General features: G+C 49.9%; 1 protein-coding gene across 3 annotated transcripts in view; it reads left to right on the plus strand.

The window, feature by feature from the left end:
- SAFB2 (scaffold attachment factor B2) overlaps window positions 1-25242 on the plus strand; it is a 35885-nt gene extending 10643 nt beyond the window's left edge. For 2 of the 3 annotated variants that reach the window (XM_032252150.1, XM_032252149.1), the window contains exons 6-21: window positions 220-247; window positions 1152-1662; window positions 2093-2142; window positions 2669-2769; window positions 7595-7744; window positions 7838-7950; window positions 12017-12147; window positions 13408-13499; window positions 16686-16822; window positions 18001-18288; window positions 19275-19415; window positions 20570-20615; window positions 21911-22041; window positions 24277-24389; window positions 24490-24556; window positions 24851-25242. In XM_032252150.1, the coding sequence (XP_032108041.1) occupies window positions 220-247; window positions 1152-1662; window positions 2093-2142; window positions 2669-2769; window positions 7595-7744; window positions 7838-7950; window positions 12017-12147; window positions 13408-13499; window positions 16686-16822; window positions 18001-18288; window positions 19275-19415; window positions 20570-20615; window positions 21911-22041; window positions 24277-24389; window positions 24490-24556; window positions 24851-25001 (2250 nt within the window). In that variant the 3' untranslated portion in view covers window positions 25002-25242. Of the gene's footprint in view, window positions 1-219; window positions 248-1151; window positions 1663-2092; window positions 2143-2668; window positions 2770-7594; window positions 7745-7837; window positions 7951-12016; window positions 12148-13407; window positions 13500-16685; window positions 16823-18000; window positions 18289-19274; window positions 19416-20569; window positions 20663-20969; window positions 21243-21910; window positions 22042-24276; window positions 24390-24489; window positions 24557-24850 lie in introns of those variants that run through there. The other variant, XM_032252151.1, reaches the window with a different exon arrangement.
- The last annotated feature ends 680 nt before the right edge of the window (window positions 25243-25922 follow it).

Raw genomic sequence — 25922 nt, forward strand, 5'->3', positions numbered from 1 at the left:
CTGAGCATTACCACGAGGGACCTGCTGCTACTAAAGAAACTGGCAAAATGAGCTGATTTTCATCAGGTTATTGTAGGAGGGAATACATTTTTTTGAGAGGAGAAAGTTTTGTGGAAACAGGCATTTATTCACAGATGATTGAAAACTGTATTTGTTGGGAAAATGTGTTTGTCTTATGTTTAAAGTGACTTGTGGATTTGCTTTTTCTTTTTTAAATAGGATATTGAAGAACCTCTTTTGGAGCCAGGTACTGATAAGAGAAACACAACACTTATGGTTTGAAAGTTTTCACACAATTATTTTAAAGCTGTCTATATTTTAAGCTGTGTTATGATCTTGTAAATTATTCTAATGGTGGACAATCCAGATCATACAAGGATCAGAGATTGGAAACCCACTCGTATCACCAGATCTGTGGAAGAGCCATTCTGGCTTCTTGAGGTCAAACACGTTTGGTGCAATGTAGTGATTACTTTCATCTCTAACCACGTAGAGTGGCGTTTAATTCCCCCCTTCCCATGATTCCTCCATGTGTTTCTACACATGAAACAGATCTTGTGATATTTTGCTGCAGTCGTTTTGATTAACGCAGTTAAGGCAGGATAAAGCTGTTGTCAGGGCACTTAACCACCTGAGAAGTGACTGGATTCCAGAAGAGGAAACAGAGTTTCTTCATGAAAATTTTCAACATACTATTCCCCTTCCGGACTGCATTGACCTCCAACCGTCAGAAGAGATTCTGATTCCCATGTTGGACTATTCTGTTAAACGAAATTCAAAGAAATTTGGAAACTGAGCTGTCATTGAATGATGATTACATTCGGTTCAGCACTGTGGACACTGGAAAAATCAGAAGACCCAGACTTGAACAAAAACTCGAAGAAGACTGTCGCGAAGCAGCTGCGTGGTTGTAGGTGTTTAAATCTGTGGGGGCCTTTTCTCTTCCGTGTAGCGTAGAGGCTTACCTAGAGGCGGTCACAGCGCAGGTAGTGTAACCAGTGTAACTTTGTGTACCCGCGGGTTTTCCAATCTCTGTGTAGCTAGCAGTTCTCTTCGTGTTAGTGTGGCAGCCGTGCCAGTTCCACATTTGTGATTGCTTTATTTCCCTGGTAATTAAACCTTGTGCCATTCTATTCCTGTTAAATCCGTAGAAAATGAGAAAATACTCGACATTTTGGGGGAAACTTGTAAATCTGAGCCAGTAAAAGAAGAAAGTTCCGAGCTGGAGCAGCCATTTGCACAGGACACAAGTAGCGTGGGGCCAGACAGAAAGCTTGCGGAGGAAGAGGACCTATTTGACAGCGCCCATCCGGAGGAGGGTGATTTAGATTTGGCCAGCGAGTCAACAGCACACGCTCAGTCGAGCAAGGCAGACAGCCTGTTAGCGGTAGTGAAAAGGGAGCCCGTGGAGCAGCCAGGCGATGGCGAGAGGACGGACTGTGAACCTGTAGGGCTAGAGCCAGCAGTTGAGCAGAGTAGTGCGGCCTCCGAGCTCGCGGAGGCCTCTAGCGAGGAGCTCGCGGAAGCGCCCACGGAAGCCCCAAGCCCAGAAGCCAGAGATAGCAAAGAAGACGGGAGGAAGTTTGATTTTGAAGCTTGTAATGAAGTTCCTCCGGCTCCTAAAGAGTCCTCAACCAGTGAGGGCGCTGATCAGAAAATGAGGTTTGTTTTTTCTCAGTTTTAGACCAGACGCTATCTCCTTTTCATTGGTCATTTAATGACACACATAAGCTGTTTTTTCTGCAATTGGCCAGCCAGACTGACGAAATTGTAGTTTTGCTTCTAAAGAATGTTTTATTTCTCTTTGTGTATTTTTAATGGGTGATTCAATTCCTTTTCTTCTTCTCAACCTACCATGGTTGTGTTCTTAAATTGTTAATCGTTATCTTCAGCTAAATCGAATTGATTTTTATAAATCTGACGTTGTATTTTTGGTGTCAGATTTTCCAATATAAGCTTGCAGAGGTGCCTGTTAAAATTTTATTTCAGACTAATTTTCTGGTAGGTATTCAGTTTTAGCACATAATCATATTTTTAGTTTTGTTCTCTTTCATTTTTTTCCTGTATGAGTAACATTAACTTTTGTCTCTAGCTCTTTTAAGGAAGAAAAAGATATAAAGCCAATCATTAAAGATGAAAAAGGTATGATTTAACTTATGTGGTAGGAGCCATGTATGGATCCCTTATTTTGGGAGGTGGGGACTGGAGATAGCCATTCTTTGGATTCAGTCATTTCATTGTTTTATTATGGGCTACTGGAATGAACCACCTAATGGTTTCTTGAGAGACTAGTTTTAGAAGTTCACAAGCATCTGCATTTTACGTTTCTGTTGTGGTTGTCATTTATGCGATAGTAAAAAGGAACAATTCTGCCCACTGAAGAATGTTTCAGGGATTTTTAGAGACTGCTCTCTTTTGAGATCTGATCATCAAAAGACATTTCAGTTCATAGCTGACATGGGCATGATTATTCCTTGAGTAAGGAAACTCAGTTTTTGCTGTCCAGATTTTCAGCCTTCTGTGTTGGCATGTATGTGTGCATTAAATTGATTCAGAACAGTTGGGATTGGGTGGCGTCAGGGTTTTCGGAGAGGGCTGCGATCTTAAGAATGGTCGTGCTTCCTGTTAGGCCTCAAGGTGATGCCTAAGACTCTCCCTCTCGCTCCAGGTCGGGTCGGCAGCAGTTCTGGTCGGAACCTGTGGGTCAGTGGGCTGTCCTCCACAACACGAGCTACGGATCTGAAGAACCTTTTCAGCAAGTACGGGAAGGTACGCCTTCCCTCGCTGCACACCATCCACTGTGATTCAGAGTTCAAAAGGAAGCTCTGCTGGGCACGGTGTTTCACCGCTGTAATCCCAGCAGTTTGGGAGGCCGAGGCAGGAAAATCGCTGCCCAGCAGTTCAAGACCAACCTGGGCAACATAGCAAGACCTTGTCTCTGAAAAATCAAACCACAACAAAGCTCGCCCAGCCTTGTGCAGTATGCCTTGTTTCCTGACTTAGAGTAACCAGGCTACCAAGCGGGGCAGGTGGTTGGTCCTATCACAGCAGTGCTCAGAACAGCTGTATATAAACAGCATCTGTCTCAGTGTTCTTGTGGTTCCTTCCAACTGGTCTCAAAGAGACTGACAGTCTTTTGTCCTAGGCAAAACTTAAAGCTGACATGCTGAGTTTTTTCCCTTAAGAATAAGTTGGGAGGCTGAGGCAGGTACACCACCTGAAGTCAGGAGTTTGAGACTAGCCTGGCCAACGTGGTGAAACCCCATCTGTACTAAAAATACAAAACAATTAGCTGGTCATGTGTCACATGCCTGTAGTCCCAGCTACTCAGGAAGCTGAGTCAGGAGAATCACTTGAACCCGGGAGGCAGAGGTTGCAGTGAGCCAAGATTGCGCCACTGCACTCCAGCCTGGGTAATTGAGGAGGGCAATTAAAAATGATGACACTCTTTGGAGTTAATTAATCTAAGAGTATTTTTTTTTTTGAGACTGTGTCTCGCTCTGCTGCCCAGGCTGCAGTGCAGTGATGTGATCTGGGCTCACTTGCAACTTCCGCTTTCCAGGTTCAAGGGATTCTCATGCCTCAGCTTCTCAAGTAGCTGGGATTACAGGCACCTTTTACCACGCCAGGCTAATTTTTGTTATTTTCAGTAGAAACAGTGTTTCACCATGTTGGCCAGGCTGGTCTCAAACTCCTGACCTATGTGATCTGCCTGTTTGGCCTCCCAAAGTGCTGGAATTACAGGCATGAGCCATCGCACCTAGCGAAGGGTCTTCCGATAAGCAGGTGGCATTGCCCTGGTCTCCTGGATGTCTCTGAGTAGTGGTTTCTGAGGGAGAAGGCTCAGTACCACTTAGTGTCTGGAAGGTGCCCTGATTCCAGGTGGAGTGGGGCCTGTCTGATGCAGCCTTTTGGCTGTAGAAGGCATTCCTTTGTTTAGGTCTGTGACATCTGATCAGGTGTTGGTCAATGTTTCATTGCTTAAGAAGCACACAGGATCTAGAGAAAGCATTGTGTGAAATTTTTTCTAACAGCGTGTGTGTTCAAGAAGTCCTTAGGAAATTTTTACAGCTGTAAACCTGTTTATTCAGTTGTTTTGTTGACTTCATTCAGACACTGATGATTAAGCAGAAGCAGACGGATGTATGGTCACTGTCATCACAGATTTTTTTAATTCTGGGGTGGGAAAGACCATTTAAGAAAGAAACAGGATGTGTTGTGATGAGCATGTTGAGGAAGGTTAGAGCTCACCATTAGTGCGTGGGGGAGACTGCTTAGATTGGGGAGTTGACTTCAGCAGACCTCACTGGAGAAGTGACATTTCAGCCATGGCGTGAGTGATAGCGTTGGCCTTGCCCGTGGGGCTCAGCTTGGGACAAAAACAGGAGGATAGGAAGGCCCCGAGGGCAGGACACCGCTCCGCTACTGGACTGAGGCATGCAGAGGCTGCTGTGACAAGCTCCAGGGTGGAGGGCAACGCCCAGGGGTGGGGACGTACAAGCTTAGCATGGCGCCTGCTCTCATAAGGGTGATTAATTTTATGGAGGATGACCCCATCATTGGCCCAGCTCCCCGACCTTGAGAGGAAAGAAAACAGCTTCACCTCTGATATGGGAACTGGCATCTGTGTTTCGGCAGAGTCTCCTGACCCTTTGGCCCTGGACAGATACAGGCAGAGCCTCAACTCCTCCATTTGTGTTGTCAAAACCCCAGGATATCAGAGTCTGATGGGAACCTCGAGCCTGTAGGCTCCACCTTGTTTTGACAGTTGGGGCCATGAGGTCCAGAGAAGGGGGGATGCCTTACTCAGATTGACCCACTGAGTCAGAGATGGGTCACAGACTACGACCCTGTGTCTCAGGGAAACATTTACTTCGAGCACCAGTGGTGGTAGGGTTGGTGATAAATCTGCTATCTTGCTGTCTGTTTTCTGTTCCCAATGTTTGCTCATTGATTTCTTTTTCCCATTTATCTGCCTTTTTGTGGGTCGAGTCCTTTTTATGTCTGATGGCTTATTTGCTGTAACTCTGTTGTGGTTTACTGGCTGCTTGTAGGATGACAGTACACCTCTTCCCTTACAGTCTGCCTTCAAGTGGTGCTCTGCTGGTTTCAGCATAGTGCAAGAACTCTGTGGGAATATACTTGCATTTCCCCTCCTGTCGATCTTTGTGATGTTGCAGTTTACTTCTCTTTAAGAAGGAACCCGTTATTGGCTTTCACTTGCTGTGTGGTTTGGTTTTTTTGCTTTGAACATTTATCTTTTTTTTCTTTTTTGAGTCAGAATCTCACTCGCTTCGCCCAGGCTGGAGTGCAGTGGCGCGATCTCGGCTCACGGTAACTTCCACCTCCCAAGGTCAAGTGATTCTCCTGCTTCAGCCTCCTGAGTAGCTGGGATGACAGGTGCACGCCACCATGCCCAGCTACTTTTTGTATTTTTAGTAGAGACGGGGTTTCACCATGTTGGGCAGGCTAGTCTCGAACTCTTGACCTCATGGTCCGCCCACCTTGACCTCCCAAAGTGCTGGGATTACAGGCGTGAGCCACCGCACCCAGCCTAAACAGTTACCTTTTAAAGAGAAGCAGAAATGACAGGAAAAATTATGTTCACCTTGCCAGGTGCTCTTCATTGCTTTTTGTTGTACAGTCGGAGATCATCTTCCTCATGAAGGACTTGAACATTTCTTGTCGTTGGGAGTCGCTGATGATGCGTTGTTTCTTTTGCATGTCAGGAAAAGTCTTTACTTTGCCTTCATTTTGAAATAAATTTTTTCTGGGTATAGAATTCTGGGTTAACTTAATCTCTTTCTTCAGTTCCCAATTTCTTCTCCTTTCCTCTGGCTGCTTTTAGGTTTCTTGGTTTTTTTGTTTGTTTGTTTGTTTTGTTTTCCCGTAGAGACGGGTCTTGCTGTGGCGTTCAGGCTGCACTGCAGTGATGCTCACTGGCTGCTTCGACATTTCTGGCTCAAGCGATCCTTTTGCCTCTGCCTCCTGAGTAGCTGAGATCGCAGGCACGCACCACCATGCGCAGCTCATTTTGGAAATTTTTAGTAGAGATGTGTTTCCTCTCTGTTGCCAGGCTGGTTTTGAACACCTGGCCTCAAGCGATCCAACCACCTTGGCTTTCCAAAGTGCTGGGATTACAGACATGAGCCACTGTGCCCAGCCTTTGCCTGGTAATTTTTTACTGGATGTTGTGAATTTTATTTTGTTGGTGCTAATTATGCTTTTATCTCTACAAATACCCTTGAGCTTTTTTCTGGTACACCGCTAAGGTACTTGACACTTTGGTCCTTGTGAGGCTTTTACGCTTTGTAAATCAGAGCCAGAGTAGCCTTCAGTTTGGGCTGATTTTGTCTCACCACTGGGTAGTGCCTTCCGAGTAGTTCTGATGCCACATGAATCACCAGTCTTTCCACCCTGGCTATCGGGAAGAGCAAACCATCTGTGGCCCTGAGTATACGCCCCAGCCCCCACCCCCCACCCGCCAGTGATTGTTCCCTCTGCTGCTTATGGGTAGCACGTCCCAGCCTCTGGTTTCCTCTCACACATGTGCACTGGGTGGGAGGAGCCCTTTGTGGGTCTCTTCAGTTCTCTGTATGGCTGTGTCCTCTCTGATACTTAGTTCTGAAAACTCTCTCTGCCTTGGTCTCAGAATCTCAGTGCTATCTTACCCTGCCCCGACAGTCCTCCGACTCATGGCCTGGGAAGTCCAAGCAGCAGCAGGGGTTAGTAAGGGAGCTCTCAGGGATCGCTGTCCCGGGCAGCCTGATGTCCAGGATCTGAAAACCATTGTTGATTATATTTCATCCCATTGTTAGTTGTTTCAGGCAGGAAGACAGTGCTTAGTTCTCCCATCTTGGCCAGAAGTGGAAGTCCTTTCCCCCATGGGAACATTCATCACAGTCCACGTCCTTGTCAGAGCTTTTCCTGAGCCCAGCTGGTGTGGATGGGTGCGTTTCTAAGTAGCCCCACAGCTGTTTATGGGCACAGTGGAAATAGAGAAAAACATGTCTTTGGGTAGGACTTTTGGTTATTAGTTGTGAGTAATGAAGTTTAATGGCCTTGCAACCTCGCATGTTTGTGTGCTTCCATTATGATAACTGATCTTATATCAAAAACAATTGTACTTGGTGGCTAGGTGCAGTGGCTCACTCCTGTATTCCCAGCACTTTGGGAGGTCGACTTGGGTAGATCACTTGAGGTCAGGAGTTGGAGACCAGCCTGGCCAACATGGAGAAACACCGTCTCTACTAAAAACACAAAAATTAGCCAGGCATGGTAGTGTGCACCTGTAATCCCATCTACTCAAGAGGCCGAGGCAGGAGAATCTCTTGAACCCGAGAGGCAGAGGTTGCGGTGAGCCGAGATCACGACACTTCACTCCATCCTGGGTGACAGAGCAAGACTGTCACAACAAAAAAGCAATTGTATTTGGATAGGTCAGGATTGATTAGAACCAATTCAGTAACTAATAATGGAAAACTAAATGTGGAGAGGTAAAAAATAGTGAAGATGATTCTGATTGTCAGGTAATAACTTCAGCAAGTTGTGTGCTCATTTGTATGAGAGAGTAAGAGTGCCCTTTTTCATGAAGGTTGTTGGCGCCAAAGTGGTAACGAATGCCCGCAGCCCGGGGGCTCGATGCTATGGATTCGTCACCATGTCGACATCTGACGAGGCGACCAAGTGTATCAGCCATCTTCACAGAACTGAGTTGCATGGACGAATGATCTCTGTAGAGAAGGTGAGGCAGTTCTCGTCTGTGGTGACTCGCAAATGGAGTTTCCAAGTGAGAAGACTTGGGCCACACATCATTTCTGTCTGTATTATATTTTAGGCCAAAAATGAACCTGCTGGGAAAAAGCTGTCTGACAGAAAAGAGTGCGAAGTGAAGAAGGAAAAATTATCGAGTGTCGACAGACATCATTCTGTGGAGATCAAAATTGAAAAGTAACGTGATTTTTCAAACCTCTCTTGGAATCCCCGGGAGGAGGGCAAGGGCAGCCGCTGTGGGCCTTGGAAACCACGCACCTGTCCCCACCTCTACACATGTAGCCTTGCCAGATTCCTGAGTCTTCACTGATTTTTGTAGTTTGCTGCCACCTCAGTATTCAGCTTTTATTTATTTATTTTTTGGAGACAGCGACTCTCTCTGTTGGTCTGGCTGGAGTGCAGTGGCACTGCAGCCTCTACCTTTTCAGGCTCAAGTGTTTTTGCCACTTCAGCCTCCCAAGTAACCAGGACTGCAGGCACACGCTACCAAGCCAGGCTAATTTTAGCATTTTTTGTAGAAACGCAGTTTCACCATGTTGCCAAGACTGGTCTCAAACTCCTGAGCTCATGTGATCTGCCCGCCTTGGCCTCTGAAAATGCTGGGGGATTGCAGATGTAAGCCGCCACGCCTGGCCAGTCTTTAGCTTTCTGTTTAAAGCTATTTAACGAAGTAACCTGTGTCTTTAAAAAGTGGATACAGATGATCTTCAGCGTGTATTTATGTCCTGATAGTAGCCTTTTGAAGAAATGGTACACACAAAATGGAAGTGTGTGTACCTACTATTTTTTATGTCTTTCCCATATTCTAGTTCATTGTACAGCCTCTCAGACCTTGGAATCATTCCCTCATCCACATTGATTTTCATACAGTTCTCACTTACTAATCACAGCAACTGTCAGGAACCCAGTTTTTCGAAGATAAAGCATCATCCAAATGAATGTAGCGTGATCTAGTGTTGCAGTAAATGACCTTGAGCTTGTAGTTGGTGCTGTGTCTGACAGATGGCAAGCATTGCTGTGTTTACTTCAAAATTAAAAATACCCCAAGGCACCCTGTGAGTTCATGGTGGCACCCCAGGGTACCTTGGCATAGTAGTTGGGAACCATGGGTCTGAGATTCTATTTTTATAAAGGGGTGATTTATATCTGTAATCAAAATGGAGGTAGGGACAGACCTTTCAAGGCAGGTGTGGCTTATTGATATTTTTAGCACAGTTACTGGCTTCTGGTTTGAGAAGGTAGATTTCGGTGGTATGTCTGATCACGGCGGTGTCTCAAGGCTGAGTGTCTGCATTGAGTTTACATTGTCAACACAGTTTAGAGGGTAAACATGTCTGTGAACACAGTTGAACTGGGTTTTTGAAGATGTAATTACAAATTTATATCACGGCCAAATTGGAATTATTATTTTATTTATTTGTTTGTTTATCTTGAGACTGAGTCTTTCTCTGTCACCCAGGCTGAAGTGCAGCGCTGTGATGTTGGCTTGCTGCAGCCTCCCCCTCCCAGGTTCAAGGGATTCTGCTATGTCAGCCTCCTGAGTAGCTGGGACTACAGGTGTGCACCACCACACCTAGCTAAATTTTTGTATTTTTAGTAGAGACAGGTTTCACCATGTTAGCCAGAATGGTCTCGATGTCCTAACCTCATGATCCACCCACCTCGGCCACCCAAAGTGCTGGGATTACAGGTGTGAGCAACCGCACCCGGCCGGAATTAGTATTTTTAAAAAGCATTTTACTTTTTGAGATGGGTCACCCAGGCTGGAGTGCATTGACGCAGTCATGGCTCACTGCAGCCTCGACCTCCTAAGCCTATGATCCTCCCACCTCAGCGTCCTGAGTAGCTGGGGCTACAGGCGTGGGTCAGCACTCCCAGGTAATTAAAAAAATGTTGATAGAGACAAGGTCTTGCTCTTTTGCTCAAGTGATCCTCCCACCTTGGCCCCACAAGCAAAAGACTGGGATTATAGGTGTGAGCCACTGCACCTGGCCCCAAATTGAAATTAATAGTCCCTTGAGTAGTGGGTGTCAGATGAGACTTCATGAACTTGCAGGTAAGACCCAGCAACTTCAAAAAGATGCATCCCATCAGCATTGCTAGGAAAAAAAAAATCTATATTGGTGGAAGATAGGGACGGTTGCAGGTTTACAATATTCTTGGTATCTTGCATGTGTTTCATTCATTGCTTTTCTGTATTTGTGGGAAAGTTGGTGATAATTAGCTAGCATTATGGGGTGGCCCTGTGGCAAGCATCAGGAATACAGCCGTTTCCTCGGTCCTTCCAGTAGCCCTGTGAGGCAGGTGATCTGTAAAGGAGAGGACGCAGGCCTAGAGAGGGGAGCACACACCTCCTGAGGTCGCTGGGAAATGGCAAGGCTGGGGTTCAACCCATGAAAGTTACCTGGAGCCCCATGGCTCTTAACTGGGTGATGAACTTAAGATCTTTAAGACCAAACTGTGTGCAGGTTGTTTGCCTAGGAGGTTGAGCATTTTAAAATTTGTTTTGACCTTATTTATTTCTTCAAATAATTAGCCTTCACTTTCATTTGAAGGATTTCTAGATTTAGTGGTCGGCCTTGTGAAATAGAGAAGCTTTCCAAAGAGGGGAAGAAGAGGGGTTTAGTTTTGCCATCTTAGATGAGTAGCAGTTTTTATACAGTTGTTACACAGAAAGCACATGTAATTGTCAGGTGTGATCCCATCACCCAGGGGTGATGCTTTTTGGTGGATATCTCTCCAGTCTTTTTTCCAGCATTTATATTTATCTACTAGAAGGAAAGCAGATGAATAAACACAGAATCTTGTGCAGCAGGGGAAAGGAGTCAGATGCTTTTTATTCCCCCTGAGTTCTGCCTCGGAATCTAAAGACTCTTTTTTTTTTTTTTTTTTTTAGACGGAGTCTTGCTCTGTCTCAAATTTTTTTTTTTCCTGTATTTTGTATTTTTTTGTATTTTTAGTAGAGATGGGGTTTCACCATATTGGCCAGGCTGGTCTCGAACTCCTGACCTTGTGATCTGACCGCCTCAGCCTCCCAAAGTGTTGGGATTACATGAGTGAGCCACCATGCCTAGCCTAACGACCCTTCTTTAAAGCATACCTTGAAGTGACAAAAGCAAGCTGTAAAGAAGTATATGAAGTATGGCCTCATTCATGTCACTCCTAAGACACTGTGTGACACATCATGTAGATCACTGAAGTCGGGCGGACCCAGTGATTCACAGTAAGCCCACCCTGGTGGCTGTCACAGGGATGAGGGAATGGAGATGAGATGATTTACAATAGTAAGCTCTGGGATGTACCATTAATTGGTATGGTGTGTGTATTTAAAATTTTTCTCAAAATGAATATTATTTAAAAAAAAAAAAGCTCCATGATGTAGAGATTGAGGAGGGCAGGAGGAGAAGGGGCCATCTGAGAGGCTTCCTTGGCGTGGCTGGAGCTCTGCCAGGTGCCCCGCCTGGGTCAGTGGTGAGGCAGAGGCCAACAGGTGCTTGCTCAAGGGCCCTGCAGGGGTCTGACTTTTCCTGCCTGGATATTGGCACGTGGTTGGTGTTGAGTCAGTGTGCAGTTTAATGGCCTGAGACAAATGGCATTAGGGAACGTGGCAGCTGAGTTTGAGTGGCAAAGATGATTTATTTCACTGCTTAGAAGAAAGTTTGCCTTTGGTTGAAATGGTACTGACACTTTCCTGTATTTGCTGGTGCGTCACATGTCATTTTAACTCCCTAAAAGTATGCGGCAGTTACCGGTCGAGGGGTGTTGGCTGCAGGGGTGAATTGCCTACTGCTCTGTGCAGTGGGGGCTTGAAGTCCTGTCACCGTGCCTCCATCCTGTCTACATTGGATGGGGAAGAAATGCTTTTCCCTGTAAAACTTAGAAACAGTGTTCCACGCGTACATGATGAATGAAACATTTAAAATAAACCATTTAGAAGTGTTCTCATGTAGTTGGCGTGTTTCTCATGTACGCTTGCACGCTGGTCTTGCATGCCGGCCTATCTGACATTTTGGAAATACATCCCTAGGAACCTCCAGTTTCATTGTGCAAATAATACAAGTGGGAATACAGCCTGTATCTAAAGAGGAATATTGTTGTTACCATGGTTTTCATATCATTTTTCCCACCAAATTGCTGCCGGGGTGATGTGTTTTGTGTGGACATCTGAGTATGTGTGAGTGAGGCTCTGGGTGACTATTACAGAGTCTTGGGAACTTAAATTTGTAACCATGTTTTTAAATAGAACTGTAATTAAGAAGGAAGAGAAGATTGAGAAGAAGGAGGAAAAAAAGCCTGAAGACATTAAAAAGGAAGAAAAAGACCAGGATGAGCTGAAACCCGAACCTACAAATCGGTCTAGAGTCACCAAATCAGGTGATGAGAGCCTTTCAAGTGCTGGTGGAAGGGGAAGGCCTGGCACGGGTGGTGAGTAGGTGGGGTTCTGAGGGAAGGTGGGGTTCCGAGGGAAGGTGAGGATGGCAAGCTCTGGTGACCTGGCCATGTTTCACTGTTCATATGTCACTATTAAACAAGAGCCTGTTGATGAAATGGCTTAGTGGAGTTTCCATACAACATTGGAAATCCAGAAGTACTTGGGATGGGCTCAATCTGTATTGCTGAACTCAGCTGCCTGAGTTCTGGCTTTTTCAGGGCCTTTGGCTGGATATAATGTGGGATTTGCAAGAGTGAGTTGTCCAAGTTTCTTGTAACTAACCTGATGCTATTCTGCAGGTGTGCAGTCAGGTTTTTCCCACGTTATGTTAAAGCTGGAGGTGGTAAAAATACAGAGAAAACGGAAACCTCCAAGCATCTGTTGAAGTGGTTGTATTTGGACGATGCCACTTCAGTTGTCGTTTTATAAAAGTTCATTGTGCTCTACACCTTTGAATCTCTGTGAGACTCTCAGAATGTTTTGTGGCAAAAAAAATAAGCCAACTCCACCTCCCCCATCAAAGAAGAAAAAAACAGAAACAAAACCCAACCATCTGGAGCATTGAAATTGGTACAGCACATTACAAGCTGGATCTTAAGCACTCGGGCTAATTTACCCCGAGTCTCATGAGGAACATGTTTTTAAAATGTTCCTCAAGTATTATAAATCTCCCCAAATAAGTCATTGTTCCAGTGGTTAGAGCCTGGTGGTTCTGTCGTCAGGAGAGAGAATTGGTTTGGAAGCCTTTATTGCTGGAGATGAATGGAGGGAAGCCCACCCGTCTGGCAAGGCACTTGCTCAGAGATGCAGTGTGATTCTGAGCACGGGCCGCATACTGTGGATCTTCACAGAATGTCAGGGAGAAGTGACAGCATAGACCGGCTCCAGAGCTGTGCAGGTCCAGTGTGGAGGGTCACAGGCTCTGCAGCATGGCTGTGCTTGTGTGCCTGGTGCTGGTTTAAGCCGTAGGATGGGAACAGGTCCCTGCAGTTGTGCAGAGACCTGTGAGGGTGCCCCAGCTGTGCCGTACCCGTGTCACCCTGTTGCTCATAGTAGATGAGAAAGAGAGGCTCCCAAGGGTGGTGTCAGTCACTTGACTCATGCCTTGTGTGTCCAAAGCCCAGGGTCTTCAGAGTGCTGTTTACTGCGGGAAGTTGGGGTGGCCACAGGTTTTGATAGATTGCTGTTTTATTTTCCTGAAGGAAGCAGAGGGATGGAGCGGACGGTCGTGATGGATAAATCGAAAGGAGAGCCCGTCATTAGCGTGAAAACCACCAGCAGGTCCAAAGAGAGAGTGAGTATTGCTTCCGGCATCTGAGAGCCAACTGTTTGTTACCGTGGCTCCACGACCCGTTTGATTTGCATTATGAAAACGACACTGTTGGCCCTTTAAAATCTTAAGGGTTCTTTAAAGTTTGTAGGAGGTGTGATCATTGTGTAGATTGCAGATACAGACACACGAGTGAGTTCCGGCGCTTTCTGCAGAGCAGCGCCCGTCGTGTTTGCTTCTCCCCACGTGCTGGGCCTACACTGCTCCTGTCTGGATGTGCCACCTTCTGGCAGAGCATTGGTTCACACGGTAGCTCACCATAGGCTGGGACGGGCCAGACCCAGGCTCTTCAGGCTGGAAGGCAGGTCCTACTCTTTGGTTGACTTGGCAGGTTATATTGATTTTTAGTTTTCTATTGAATTAACCAAAAAGATGGAGACCAGTCTAGGACAGAGTGTCGGTCATGTTACCAGATCAGGAGCTTCACCTCTCAAGTTGTGCACACAGCTGGACAAAAGAGCGTCTCATTTGCCCTTCTACTCTGGAAAAGAGTAAAAACCTCTGCTTCCCAGCTGCAGGTTCTAGCTAAGATGTTCATGAAATAACTGCTTTTTTAGTGAATTGCAGAGTTCACTCTATTCAGCCAGGACCACTTTGTGTCGTTAAGACTTTTTGTTTGTTTATTTGTTTGAGATGGAATCTTGCTGTGCTGCCTAGGCTGGAGTACAGTGGTGCGATCTCGGCTCACGGCAACCACTGCCTTCAGGCTCAAGCGACTCTTCTGCCTCAGCCTCTTGAATAACTGGTATTATAAGCACGCACCACCACACCCAGCTAATTTTTGTACTTTTAGTAGAGACTAGAGATTACAGGTGTGAGCCACCTAACACTTAGTTTTTAAAATGGACTTTTGGATTTTACAGAGCATCAGTTCCTAACGTCATTTTTCACATGAAAAATTATAAAATACAGAGAAATCTAGAGTAGAACGTTGAAAAAGACCCATAATCTTATCCCTATGTAACTGTGACGTTGAAAATAAGTAGTGATGCACGTGCGTGATGAGAACAATCAGGTCAGCTCGGGGAGATGCCGCGCAGGCGCACTGAAGCCACCGCGTGTCCCCTTGGCTCCTTGGCTCCCTCTTTGCATACACGTCCCCTGCGCGTGCCGTGGGGCCACAGGCAGAGGCTGTGCTGGAGCTCACTTTTTCTGTGTAATACGCCTTGGAGGTGTCTATACAGAGACATATGGTTTGGCTGTCTTCCTTTTTCCTTTTTTGTCTTTTAGTTTTTACATGTATTTTTTATTTTATGGATAATAGTCACTTATTAAAAAAATAAAGGGTGGGGGTGTCTCACTTTGTTGCTCAGCCTGGCTTCAAGCGATTCTCTCGCCTAGACCTCCCAAACTTGCTGGATTATAGTGTGAGCCACTACCCCAGCCTCTTTCAGCTTTTAAATTTTGAAATAAAGGGCTGTTCAGAAAGGTTGTGGAGGACACTTGAATCTCTTGGGTTGCTGCACATGCCAGGTTGCTAGGAAGTGGCTAAGCTGGCCTGAGAACCCAGTAGTCCCGTGCAGGCATTGTTGCCTGCCGTGCTGCCCGCTGTGCAGTGCTGTGTGGGCATCTGTCCCCTTCTCATTCCACTGCAGAGTGTGTAAGACATCTGCCTGTCTCATGGGCAAGGCGTGCCATCCAGGTGATGGGTGATGTGTGTCTCCCGTGTGTGCACCCCTTCCTCCCCAGCCTACATTTTTTTAGTAATTAGTGGAATGTCTCATCTTGGCCTTTGCCTGTCTTTCTCTTGGGTTGCTTTGTCTTTCATTGCTCTTTCTTTTTCTCCTGTGGGAGCTAACTAGGAAAATAAGCTGAGTACCTTTTTAAAAATGTCCTTTCCCAGGTCCCAGCCCCAAAGATTCTGTCTGGATCAACAGGAGGCCTCAGGTTCTGTGTTGTTTAAAAGCTTTCTGGGAAGGTCTGATGCCTGGCCAGTTTTGGTGAGGCCTTGGAGAACCTTGGAAATGGGAGTCAGCTGTTATAGTTTTGGGCTTTATCCCACCGGTAGAAGATCATGAATGTAGGCCGGGTGCGGTGACTCACACCTGTAATCCCAGCACTTTGGGAGGATGAGGCAGGTGGATCACTTGAGCTCAGGAGTTTACCAGCCTAGGCAACAGGACGAAACCCTGTCTCTACAAAAATACAGAAATTAGCCAGACTTGGTGGTGCGCACCTGTGGTGCCAGCTTCCCAGAAGGCTGAGGTGGGAGGATCACTTGAGCCTGCAGTGAGCGGTGACTGCACCACTGCACTCCGGCCTGGGCAACAGAACAAGACTGGGTGTCAAAAAAAAAAACACAAAAACCTACAAAAAAAAAAAAAATTATAGAAGTTGGTAATTAGTGTTCTCTACCTTACTAAGTAGGCACACTGTTTTGGCATTAAAGCTTTTTTTTTTTTTTTTTTTTGAGATGGAGTCTCACTTTGTTGTCCAGGCTGGAATGCAGTGGCGCGATCTTGGCTTACTGCAACCTCTGCCTCCTGGGTTCAAGCAATTCTTCTGTCTCAGCCTCCCGAGTAGCTGGGATTACAGGTGTGCACCACCATGCCTGGCTAATTTTTGTATCGCTAGTAGAGACTGGGTTTCTCCATGTTGGTCAGGCTGGTCTTGAACTCCTGACCTCGTGATCTACCCGCCTCTGCCTCCCAAAGTGCTGGGATTATAGGCGTGAGCCACTGTGCACAGCCTGGCATATTCTATTTAGTGCTGTTTGCCTGAGTCCTGAGCCAGCAGTTGAGATGTGAAACATGCAGTCTGCCCTCCAGCTGTCCCCTTCTGAACTAATGGCCGCAGTAGCCCTGTGCGGATGTGCCCCATGGCTCTGAGAGGCCTAGGTTTGCTGTAGATTACGTGAGTCCTTGGCTGTGCTATGCTAGAAAAACCGTGCCTGTAAGTTTTCTGGGCCAACCTCTTCTCTTCCATCAATGCCCACCTTGACATCTGAAAGCAGGATTCTGGCTTAAGCAGCAAAGTACAGGCTTGGAGGAAGCAACCTATGCCCGGCCTGTGGTCTAGAGACCACAGTCTTCTGTCTACACCATGTGGGGCCAGAGAATCTTAGTCTCATCCCCAATCTCATACTGAATTTACATTGTGTGTGTGTTGCAATCATTTCCCTGACATTAATAAACCAGTTTTGGTAAACAGAGCTCCAAGAGTCAGGATCGCAAGTCAGAAAGCAAAGAAAAGAGAGACATCTTGTCGTTTGATAAAATCAAAGAACAAAGGGAGAGAGAGCGCCAGAGGCAGCGGGAACGGGAGATCCGAGAAACGGAGAGGCGGCGGTGAGTGGAGCTAAGTGGGGTGGTGGGCTGGTGGCTTCCTCTCAGGGCGGTTGTCCTTCCCCCAGCTGTACTTAGAGTGAGGAGTCTGTGTGCCAGAGAACCAATGCCTGGCCAGTGGGTGTCTTGTGCTTCGCTTGAGTCCTTGAGGCAGGGACCAGCACCTGTTCACATGTGACCCGCCAGACATGCCAGGTGGCATGAAAGTCATCAAAGGGCCAGGTGCAGTGGCTCACACCTGAAATCCCAGCACTTTGGGAGGCCAGGGTCAGAGGATCACTTGAAGCCAGGAGTCCAAGACCATCCTAGGCAACATAGGAGACCCCACCTCTACAAAATATTTAAAAACTAGCTGGGCTTGGTGACGTACCTTGTAGTCCCAGCTACTGAAGAGGTTGAAGTGGGAGGATGGCCTGAGCCCAGAAGCTCAAGGCTGCAGTGAGCCGTGATCACATGACTGCTCTAGACTCAGTGACAGTGAGACCCTATCTCTTAAATAGAAGAAATAAAGTCATCAAAGCCCGTTGCAGTAGATGGGGTTTGGTCGTGTTGCCAGGCTGATCTTAAACTCCTGCACCCGAGCAATGTTCCTGCGCCAGCCTCCCTAAGTGCTGGATTACAGGCTGAGCCTTCTGCTGGCTCCAAGCCCATGTCCGCCCCTCCTCTGGTGTTGGACCTTGGCCTGTGTGGAAAGCCCAGCCAGGTCTGGCGTTGATGGCAGACTCTGGGTGCTGAGGCCTCAGCCTTCCCTGTTGGAACCTCTCACATAAGGTCAGAAACCGCAAGGAGAGACCAGTTGTTATTTTGCCGCGACTCCATTCTGGGCTGTGGTCTTGAAGGCATTTTGTCCCTCTGTCTTGACATTCGGCCATTTCATGTCTGGATGCCTGGCTTCTCTTGTCACTTTTCCTCAAATATTGCTCAGTAAAGCAAAAGCTGTGCTCATAGCATTTGGAAAAGTGTTCTCGAGTGAACCTGGAAATGCTGCCAGCTGTGCTGCCTTTGCTTTTCCTAAGGTAACTTTTTTAAATGCGGTAACCCCTGCACGCGCCGCGCTAGGGAGGCCGGATAGGCTTTTGGACCCTTTCTTTTCTGCTTCCAGTTGACACCCAGTTTCGGTGCGGGCTTCCTCCCTGGAGGCTTATGCAGGGAGTTCAGGGCAGCATTGCTTGTCCCGGCAGGGAGCGCGAGCAGCGGGAGCGGGAGCAACGCCTTGAGGCCTTCCATGAGCGGAAGGAGAAGGCGCGGCTGCAGCGGGAGCGCTTGCAGCTCGAGTGCCAGCGCCAGCGTTTGGAGCGGGAGCGCATGGAGCGGGAGCGGCTGGAGCGCGAGCGCATGCGCGTGGAGCGCGAGCGCAGGAAGGAGCAGGAGCGCATCCACCGGGAGCGTGAGGAGCTGCGGCGCCAGCAGGAGCAGCTGCGCTACGAGCAGGAGCGGCGGCCCGGGCGGAGGCCCTACGACCTCGACCGGTGAGTCCCGCCCAGAGCGTGGGCAGGACGGAGGCCTGCATGGCAGCGGTGTTCATCCTTCCAGCAAAACAGCGGCTTCCCTCCTGTCCCTGTCAGTGGGGAGAATGAAATTTGATACGGAGCAGGCGCCCTTAGGACGTCCTGCAGATCTCACGGGCTGCTGCAGGGTTATTAGTTCACTGTCAGCACCCGAGACTGTGTACTCTTTTCCCCATCTTGAGTTACTCTAGGAGTCCTGATGGCTGCCGCTTGCTGAACGCTTTGTGATGCTCTTCCTCTCCAGTTCCTCATGGAGCGTAACTGTTCCGTCTTGAGAGACAACTGAGGGCCCATTAGGCCCGAGTTGGCCACCACTGTCTCTCCTGGCCTCATGTGTCCTTGTAGACGGAAAGGCAGAAAAGGAAATTGCCTTGGTTTAGAAAGTAGGTTTATTGCTCTCTAGCTACCCCCGAACGGCTTAATCGACAGTCACCCGGCACCCCGCTCTCCGTGAGCCTAGTTTTCTGGTAAAAATCAGGAAGATGATAATTGGATGTCGTCTGGAGCTGTGTGTAGTTCACTATCACCCGGTCCAATTCCCTTTTCTTTTGCAAAAAACTGAGAGGGAGAATTCAGGTTCCTGCAGGAGGCAGGGAAAGTAAAACTGTGGCAACTCCACTGCTATTTCAGAAGAATCAAATAGCTCTTTTCACTTGCATTTGTGTTCATGGGTGGGGGGATCAAGTATTAACAGCCTCACGAGACAATGAGCTCACAGCGGTGCTCCTTTCGGGACTGTTGGATGAAAATACAAGCGTGCCTCTCTACTGTTTGGGGGTTTTAATTTATCAAATCAAAGCAGTGATGATCGAATCTTAGCCCTGCAGGACGTTTTAAACGATACTGGGTCTGGGGAGAGAGCTCCCCTCCCCACCTCCACCTCCTTCCTTTTTCCTCCTCCTTTTTCATAAATGAAATTTGCATTCTTTCAAAATACAAACCAACAGACGAGATGATGCCTACTGGCCAGAAGGAAAGCGTGTGGCAATGGAGGACAGATACCGCGCCGACTTTCCCCGGCCTGATCACCGCTTCCATGACTTTGATCATCGAGACCGGGGCCAGTACCAGGACCACGCCATCGACAGGTCAGTGGTTCCGTCCCCTCCTGCAGCCACAGTCATTTGGGACGCCGGGGTATCCAGCTGACCTGGTTCTCAGCCCAGTGCAGGGGCTCCTGTGTTCTCTGAAGCCTCATTTACTTCTGAGATTCACAGTGGGTGACTGTGACCTTGCACAGAACATGAGTGAGTTGCTGGAATTGGCAGCCGCTTACAGAATCCCCAGCTTGCCCCATAGGAAGGCATCTCAGCGCTCGTTCCTTCTGCTGACCTCTTTTTGCTGGTGGTCCAGGAGGGGTCTGAGCCCAGGCCCCCCCGACAACGAGTTCTCTCGTGAGGCAGCAGTGTTGGTCAGCACAACCTGGTTCTGGGTTTCATAGCTTCCTGCGGGCCTCCATAGCTGCTCCCTCTCTTCCCGCCCCCCCATGGAGCTGGGAAGGGCTTGGGGTGAGGCCTGACCCGGCCTCCTTGTTGGCGCAGCTGAGGGAGCCGGTATAGAGGGGAGGTGCGACCTGAAGCATGCTGGGGCTTCGTGGGGCCTGGACAACCAGCAGAGCTTCCTGCTCGCAGGAGCAACCAGAGAATTGACGGAGGATGTGCAGAATTTCTCGTGAGGCCTGCTTTGCATTTTGAGGGTCTGGGTGGGTTTTTCAGCCTTTTGTAATGAGGAATACACCTAGCTTATTTAATAGCAGCCGCCCATCTTCTGGTTTAAGAATCCTGTCTTGGGCTTCCCTCATGTCTCTGAGCCATTTCCCCATTCGTTGGCTCCTTTAGAAGGAATGTGAGAATGGGGAGAACAGAAAGGGAGGTTGTGAGAGGCCACACTTAATTCTGCTGGAGTTCGGGGTGGAGTTGTTGTGAGTTGTGCCGAGTCCCACGTGTTGGGTCAGACTGAAGTTGAGGGATCACTGGAGACCTTCCTTTGTCCCTGTTTCCTGAGAGCTGTCCAAGGACTTTTAGTTCAGTGAAATCTTTATTCCCATCTCTTTAGGATCCGACTTCATTCCTGCCCCTGGGGAAAAAAGCCTTTCGATTTGAGCTAGCTTCTTTTTTTCCAGGCCAGTTAAGAGTTTGTATGTGATGGGATGGAATACGTATCCCAGTTGCGAAACTTCCTGACCTGCAGAAACGTGTAGTAGTGCCAGGCGCTGTTTGAATGGGGTCTTTTCCTTTCGCAGGAGGGAGGGTTCGAGGCCAATGATGGGAGACCACCGGGATGGGCAGGTGAGTACAGCCCCATCGCCAAGCCCTGGGCCACTGTGCTGCTGCGCGGGCATAGCTCTTTTTTTTTTTTTTGAAACGGAGTTTCGCTCTTGTTACCCAGGCTGGAGTGCAATGGCGTGATCTCGTCTCACCTCAACCTCCGCCTCCTGGGTTCAGGCAATTCTCCTGCCCCAGCCTCCTGAGTAGCTGGGATTACAGGCACGCGCCGCCATGCCCAGCTAATTTTTTGTATTTTTAGTAGAGACGGGGTTTCACCATGTTGACCAGGATGGTCTTGATCTCTTGACCTCGTGATCCACCCGCCTCGGCCTCCCAAAGTGCTGGGATTACAGGCGTGAGCCACTGTGCCCGGCTGGGCATAGCTCTTTCTAACCAGGCGGCCAGTTTACCCCAGAGACGTGGCAGCTAAGTCAGTACATGTGCCAGGTATGGGAGTATGGGTTCTGGCCGGTGACGACAAGTGCAAATATTGGATTGTTTCTAATGCTCAAGTTTCTGTCATTTTCACATGTGTCGGGCTTGCTCTTGCTTCCTTTTATCCGTAGAAACTGCGAGTGTCTCTTTATTGTTCATGTGCTCAGGGAGCCTTTGGGTCTTGGTGCAGGGCCTGTGGGGTGGTGCCCTCGGAGACCCAAATGGTGCTTGTGGTTTGGCCCATATGTGCCAGGGGAGGGGGAATGGGGGTGGGCACTGGGGGCTGAAGACCACAAGAGTGGTCCCTGAGTCTCTGGTGCCATGCAGGTGCCCCATGTGTGGTGCCAGGGTGTGAGTTCTGAGAAAGCAGCACCCCAGTGGAGAGGTGGGAGGCAGGCGGCAGAGTGATGGCCTGTAACGGCAGGTGGCGCCTGCCAGCTTCTGGCTGCTGGCTCCTCCGTGCAGTGTTGGTTGGCCAGGGAGGCTGGAGGTGTGGCCCTGCCAGAGCACAGAGGGGCTGACCGCCTGGGCCTCCTGTACCACAAAGGATGCAGCACACGACTCCTCAGGGAAGACAGGGCTTGCTGACATCTCAGTGGACCTTGAGCAGAGCTTGAGGGCAGTAACGCCAGGGCTCCCCACGCTCCTGGGGCAGCTCAGGTAGGGCAGTGATGCAGCTATAGGGGTGTGAGGAGGGGAGCCAGGGAGCAGAGCGTCAGCGAAGCAGGGCCCAGCAGGGCTGAGGCTGCGCCCACCCCCCAGTCCTCTCTGAGCCCCAGCCCACCTGCCGCCCTGGGGCCCGCGGTGGACAGACCTCCTGGAAGGGGGCGCCTATGTGGGTGACATAGTCAGTGTCACCCTGTCCCTCTTTTGCCTTCCAGCACTATGGAGATGACCGTCATAGCCATGGAGGACCCCCAGAGCGCCACGGCCGGGACTCCCGTGATGGCTGGGGGGGCTACGGCTCTGACAAGAGGCTAAGTGAAGGCCGGGGGCTGCCACCTCCCCCCAGGTGAGCCCCAGCTACGGGGAGAGCATCTTTCCCAGTCTGGGAAGGGGTCGGTGCCTGACCAGGCACATTCTTAAGGTTTGATTCAGCTAGGGCAGCTTTAGTTTAGGACAGGCTACCAGGGGGCCTGCCGTTTGAAAACCCCAACTCAGAAAGGCCAGGTTCTCAAGAAGAAAGCACAGAACAGGCTCTCAGGGATGAAGCTGTCCAGGTCGCCCAGAACGGCCCCTCCCTGTTCCTGAGCTGAGGGTGGCCTGCAGCTGTGAATGTCTCCATCGCAGGGGCTGTGTGCCCTCGGGGAGAGACGGCGCCAAAGCTCTTAGTCCTGCCCCGTCCCTGCTATAGCAGCCTCGCCCCTGCCTCCACATTGCCTCTTTCCCCGTGTCTTCCATGGGTTTTCTCTCTGACCCCTGGTTGGTCTGGGGCGGGACTTCTCAACCCTGCCCTGCCTATTAGAACCGCTTATGGGGACCCTCCCCCCACGACTAGAGGCTGAGGATGCTGGGCCAGGTTCTCTTCAGGTATCCAAGGCCACCTTCACCAGCACTGTGGGCTGGGGGCAGGGAGGGGCTGTCCCGAGCCTGTCAGCCTTGTGGGGGTGCAGGGCTGTCTGGGAGGACTCTCAGTCCCTTTTTGGTTTCTTTGGCCAGCTGCAGTCACCCCTGCCTGTTTGTCCTGTTGGCGCCTGGCCTGGTCGTGAGGAGGCTGGTGGCAGGACGGCTGCTGCCCTGCTTTCCTCTGAAGAGTGTCTTGTCTGTCTCCAGTCCCATCCTAGGGCTGCTTCAGCCCCTGCCCAGTGCCACAGGGTGCACCTCTGTTCCTTCCTTCCCTCTGCTCTGAGAGGCACTTCCACCTCTGCCAGGGACTTTGACTCAGAGCTGTGCTGAGTGTCCCAGGACACCCGAAGCTTCTCCCGCATCTCTGGGCAGCACAGACAGTGGCAGTGCTTTATCAGTTGACGTCAAGTGTTCTGGTCCTGTCACATAGTGGGTTTTCTGGTAAATACCTCGGGAATGGAAATGGGAAACTCATCCTCAGAACCAAAGACACAGTGAACAGTGGGTGGGCGCCGTCGGGTCGCCGAGGGCGTGCTTTCCTCCCCCACGTGCGTGCCTTTTGCTCCCTCCAGGGCGGTATTGCACTTGCCTGGCAGGTGTGTGTTGGAGGCTCTGTGGCCCCTCAGGCCTCTGGGCTCACTTGGCCCACCTCTCACTGCACCCAGCATCCCGCAGCAGGCAGCCACTCCTGCAAACCGGGTCTGGCTGCTTCCTGCATGGCCACCGTGACTGCTGGTGGCCGTGTAGGAAGTTTCCGTCTGAAACTTGAACTCAATAGCTTTGTTGAGGTATAAGTCACACGACGTGCACTTCCCGATTCACGTGTGCAGTCAGTGGAGGTTTGCATATGGGCGGATCTGCAGCCACCCCACGGTCCAGTCCCAAGCATTTTCATCACCCAGAAAGAAGCCCTGCCCCTCTTAGCGGCCATGCCCCCTCCCCCCACCCCTAATAGCCACTGGTCCCTTTCTGGCTCTGGATTTGCTGTCTTAAGTCATTTCTTGGAAGCAGGGTCCTGTGCAGTATGCCTGCTGGGCCTGGCTTCTCCCTGAGCCTGGTGTATTCAGGGTTCATTCCCACTGCGGCCTGGGCTGGCGCTTCCTTCCTGGGCATGGCTGAATACTCCATGGTCCAGACACACCACGCAGTGTTGTCCGTTCACCAGGTCATGGGCATTGGGGTCCTTTCCTCCTTGTGGCTGTTAGGAATCCTGCTGCTTGGAACATTCATGACATGTCTTTGGCCATGTTTTCATTTCTGTCAGGTGGGAATGGGTTTGCTGGGTCATGGCAATTCGCGCTGAGCTTTCTAAAGAAGCACCAAACTGTTTTCCACGGTGGCTGCACCATTTTACATTTCCACCGGCAGTGGACGAGGGCTCCTCACTTTCCTCACACCCTCTGCCATGCTTGTTACTGTGTGATTCTAGCATCCTAGCGGGGTGAGGTGGCATCTCGGTGTGGCTTGAATTGGCATTTCTGGGTGGCATTGAGCACCTCCCGTGCTTACTGGCACGTCTGTCTTTAGGGAAATGTCACTTCCCACCATTCGCCCACTCATCTGCAGCCCTTGCTGTGTGGCATGACCTGCCACGCGGCTGAGGCCAGGATGGGCGCGCCTGCTCCCAGTGTCACCCTGGAGTCTCATCAGACGGCTGCATGTCTGCTTTATTTTGGCAAAGGGGCGGCCGTGACTGGGGAGAGCACAATCAGCGGCTGGAGGAGCACCAGGCACGCACCTGGCAGGGTGCCATGGACACGGGCGCAGCCGGCCGGGAGCACACCAGGTGGCAAGGTATGGGGCTGGCTCTGGGAACGAGGGTGGCTGTGGCCCCGACGCATGTCCAGGGGCTTCCCCAGAGACGGAGTGTTTGCAGACCCTTCTTCTCTTCCAGGTGGCGAGAGAGGCCTGTCTGGGCCCTCAGGGCCGGGGCACATGGCAAGCCGTGGCGGAGTGGCGGGGTAAGGCGTGTTTTCCGAGGAGAATGGTGGTTCGATCCTGCTCCTCACTTCCTCTCCCTTTTTTGCATGTTTGATCAGCTGGCTGGGTTGGATGTTTTGCAAACAAGAGCTAAAAGCAGCTCTTTGCAATTTACGCAAGTAAGGCTCTTCAGTTACCTGGAATACAATGTGTGATGATTTTGCTCACCTGGAAAAAAACCCAAGCATTCTAAAGGCAGCAGGACCGTTACTGAACCCCTTACGATGAAAACGTTGAGCGCTGCAAGGGGAAAAAATGTCTGACTTTGTTCCTAGGCGAGGCGGCTTTGCACAAGGTGGACATTCCCAGGGCCATGTGGTACCAGGTGGCGGACTGGAAGGTGGCGGAGTGGCCAGCCAGGACCGGGGCAGCCGAGTCCCGCACCCCCACCCCCACCCGTACCCCCACTTCACCCGCCGCTACTGAGTCCCACTCACCCGCGTTTGCAGGTAGGCAGACGCACTGTTGAATCTGGTAGCCAGGGTTCCCTTGAACTTGTGGGATCTTTTAAAAAGCAAAGCAAATCCTGCCACCGTGTTGTAGCTCAATACAATGTGAACTCACTTTTTTTTTTTTTTTGAAATAAATGTGTTCTTGTTCTGCCATTTTTAAATCAAGGTTTCTGTTAACGAGGCATTCCATTTTCCATTAATAAAGTTTACCATTCACACTCTTGTGTGCGTGTGTGTGCGCGCATGTGAGTCCTGGTGACCACAGGGCTTGGGATGGGACCGGCCCTAGGCATAGCGGTATGACTGCATAGTGGCTGTTGGCTCTGCCAGGTGCTGCCAGTCTTTCGCCTGCGTCATCTTACTGATTTCTCAGAACCACCCCAGGAAGTGGGGCGTCTAGATCCCCATCATCAGCCCATGGGAACCAGGATTTCTTCAGTGGGGGCTGTGCACCGTGGGGCCCTCAGACGAACCCCTTCACCCCATGCCTGTCTCTTCGTGGGTAGCAGTGAGGGCGTCCCAGGCCCCGGGGAGCCCTCTGCCTGCTGCCTCAGTCCAGGGTAGTGTGCCGTGCTGGTGTGTGGTGGGTCTGCCATCCCCTGGCTGCCATGTGTGTCCTGCTCAGTGCCTGCTGCCGGCGGCCGGGCAGGAGTGGGATGGCACAGACTCAGCACTGGGCGTGGCGGAGCTGGTCCCTCCCTTCTTCTGGGAATGTTCATTTGCCTGTGAAAGTGCTTTTGAGTGTGATGCCCATTTTCTTCCTTAAAGACTGTGTAAAACAAAGCTCACTGGCCAGGGTAGCAGGCAGGCTCTCGGCCCGTGCGCATAGCCCTCCATGCCAGGACCCTCCAGGGGCGGCTGCCGTCCACTGTGAGGCGCAGTTGTCCTCTTCAGA

This window comes from Sapajus apella, unplaced genomic scaffold (assembly GCF_009761245.1).
Source record: "Sapajus apella isolate SASKATOON/1434 unplaced genomic scaffold, GSC_monkey_1.0 scaffold77, whole genome shotgun sequence".
Lineage (NCBI taxonomy): Eukaryota > Metazoa > Chordata > Mammalia > Primates > Cebidae > Sapajus > Sapajus apella.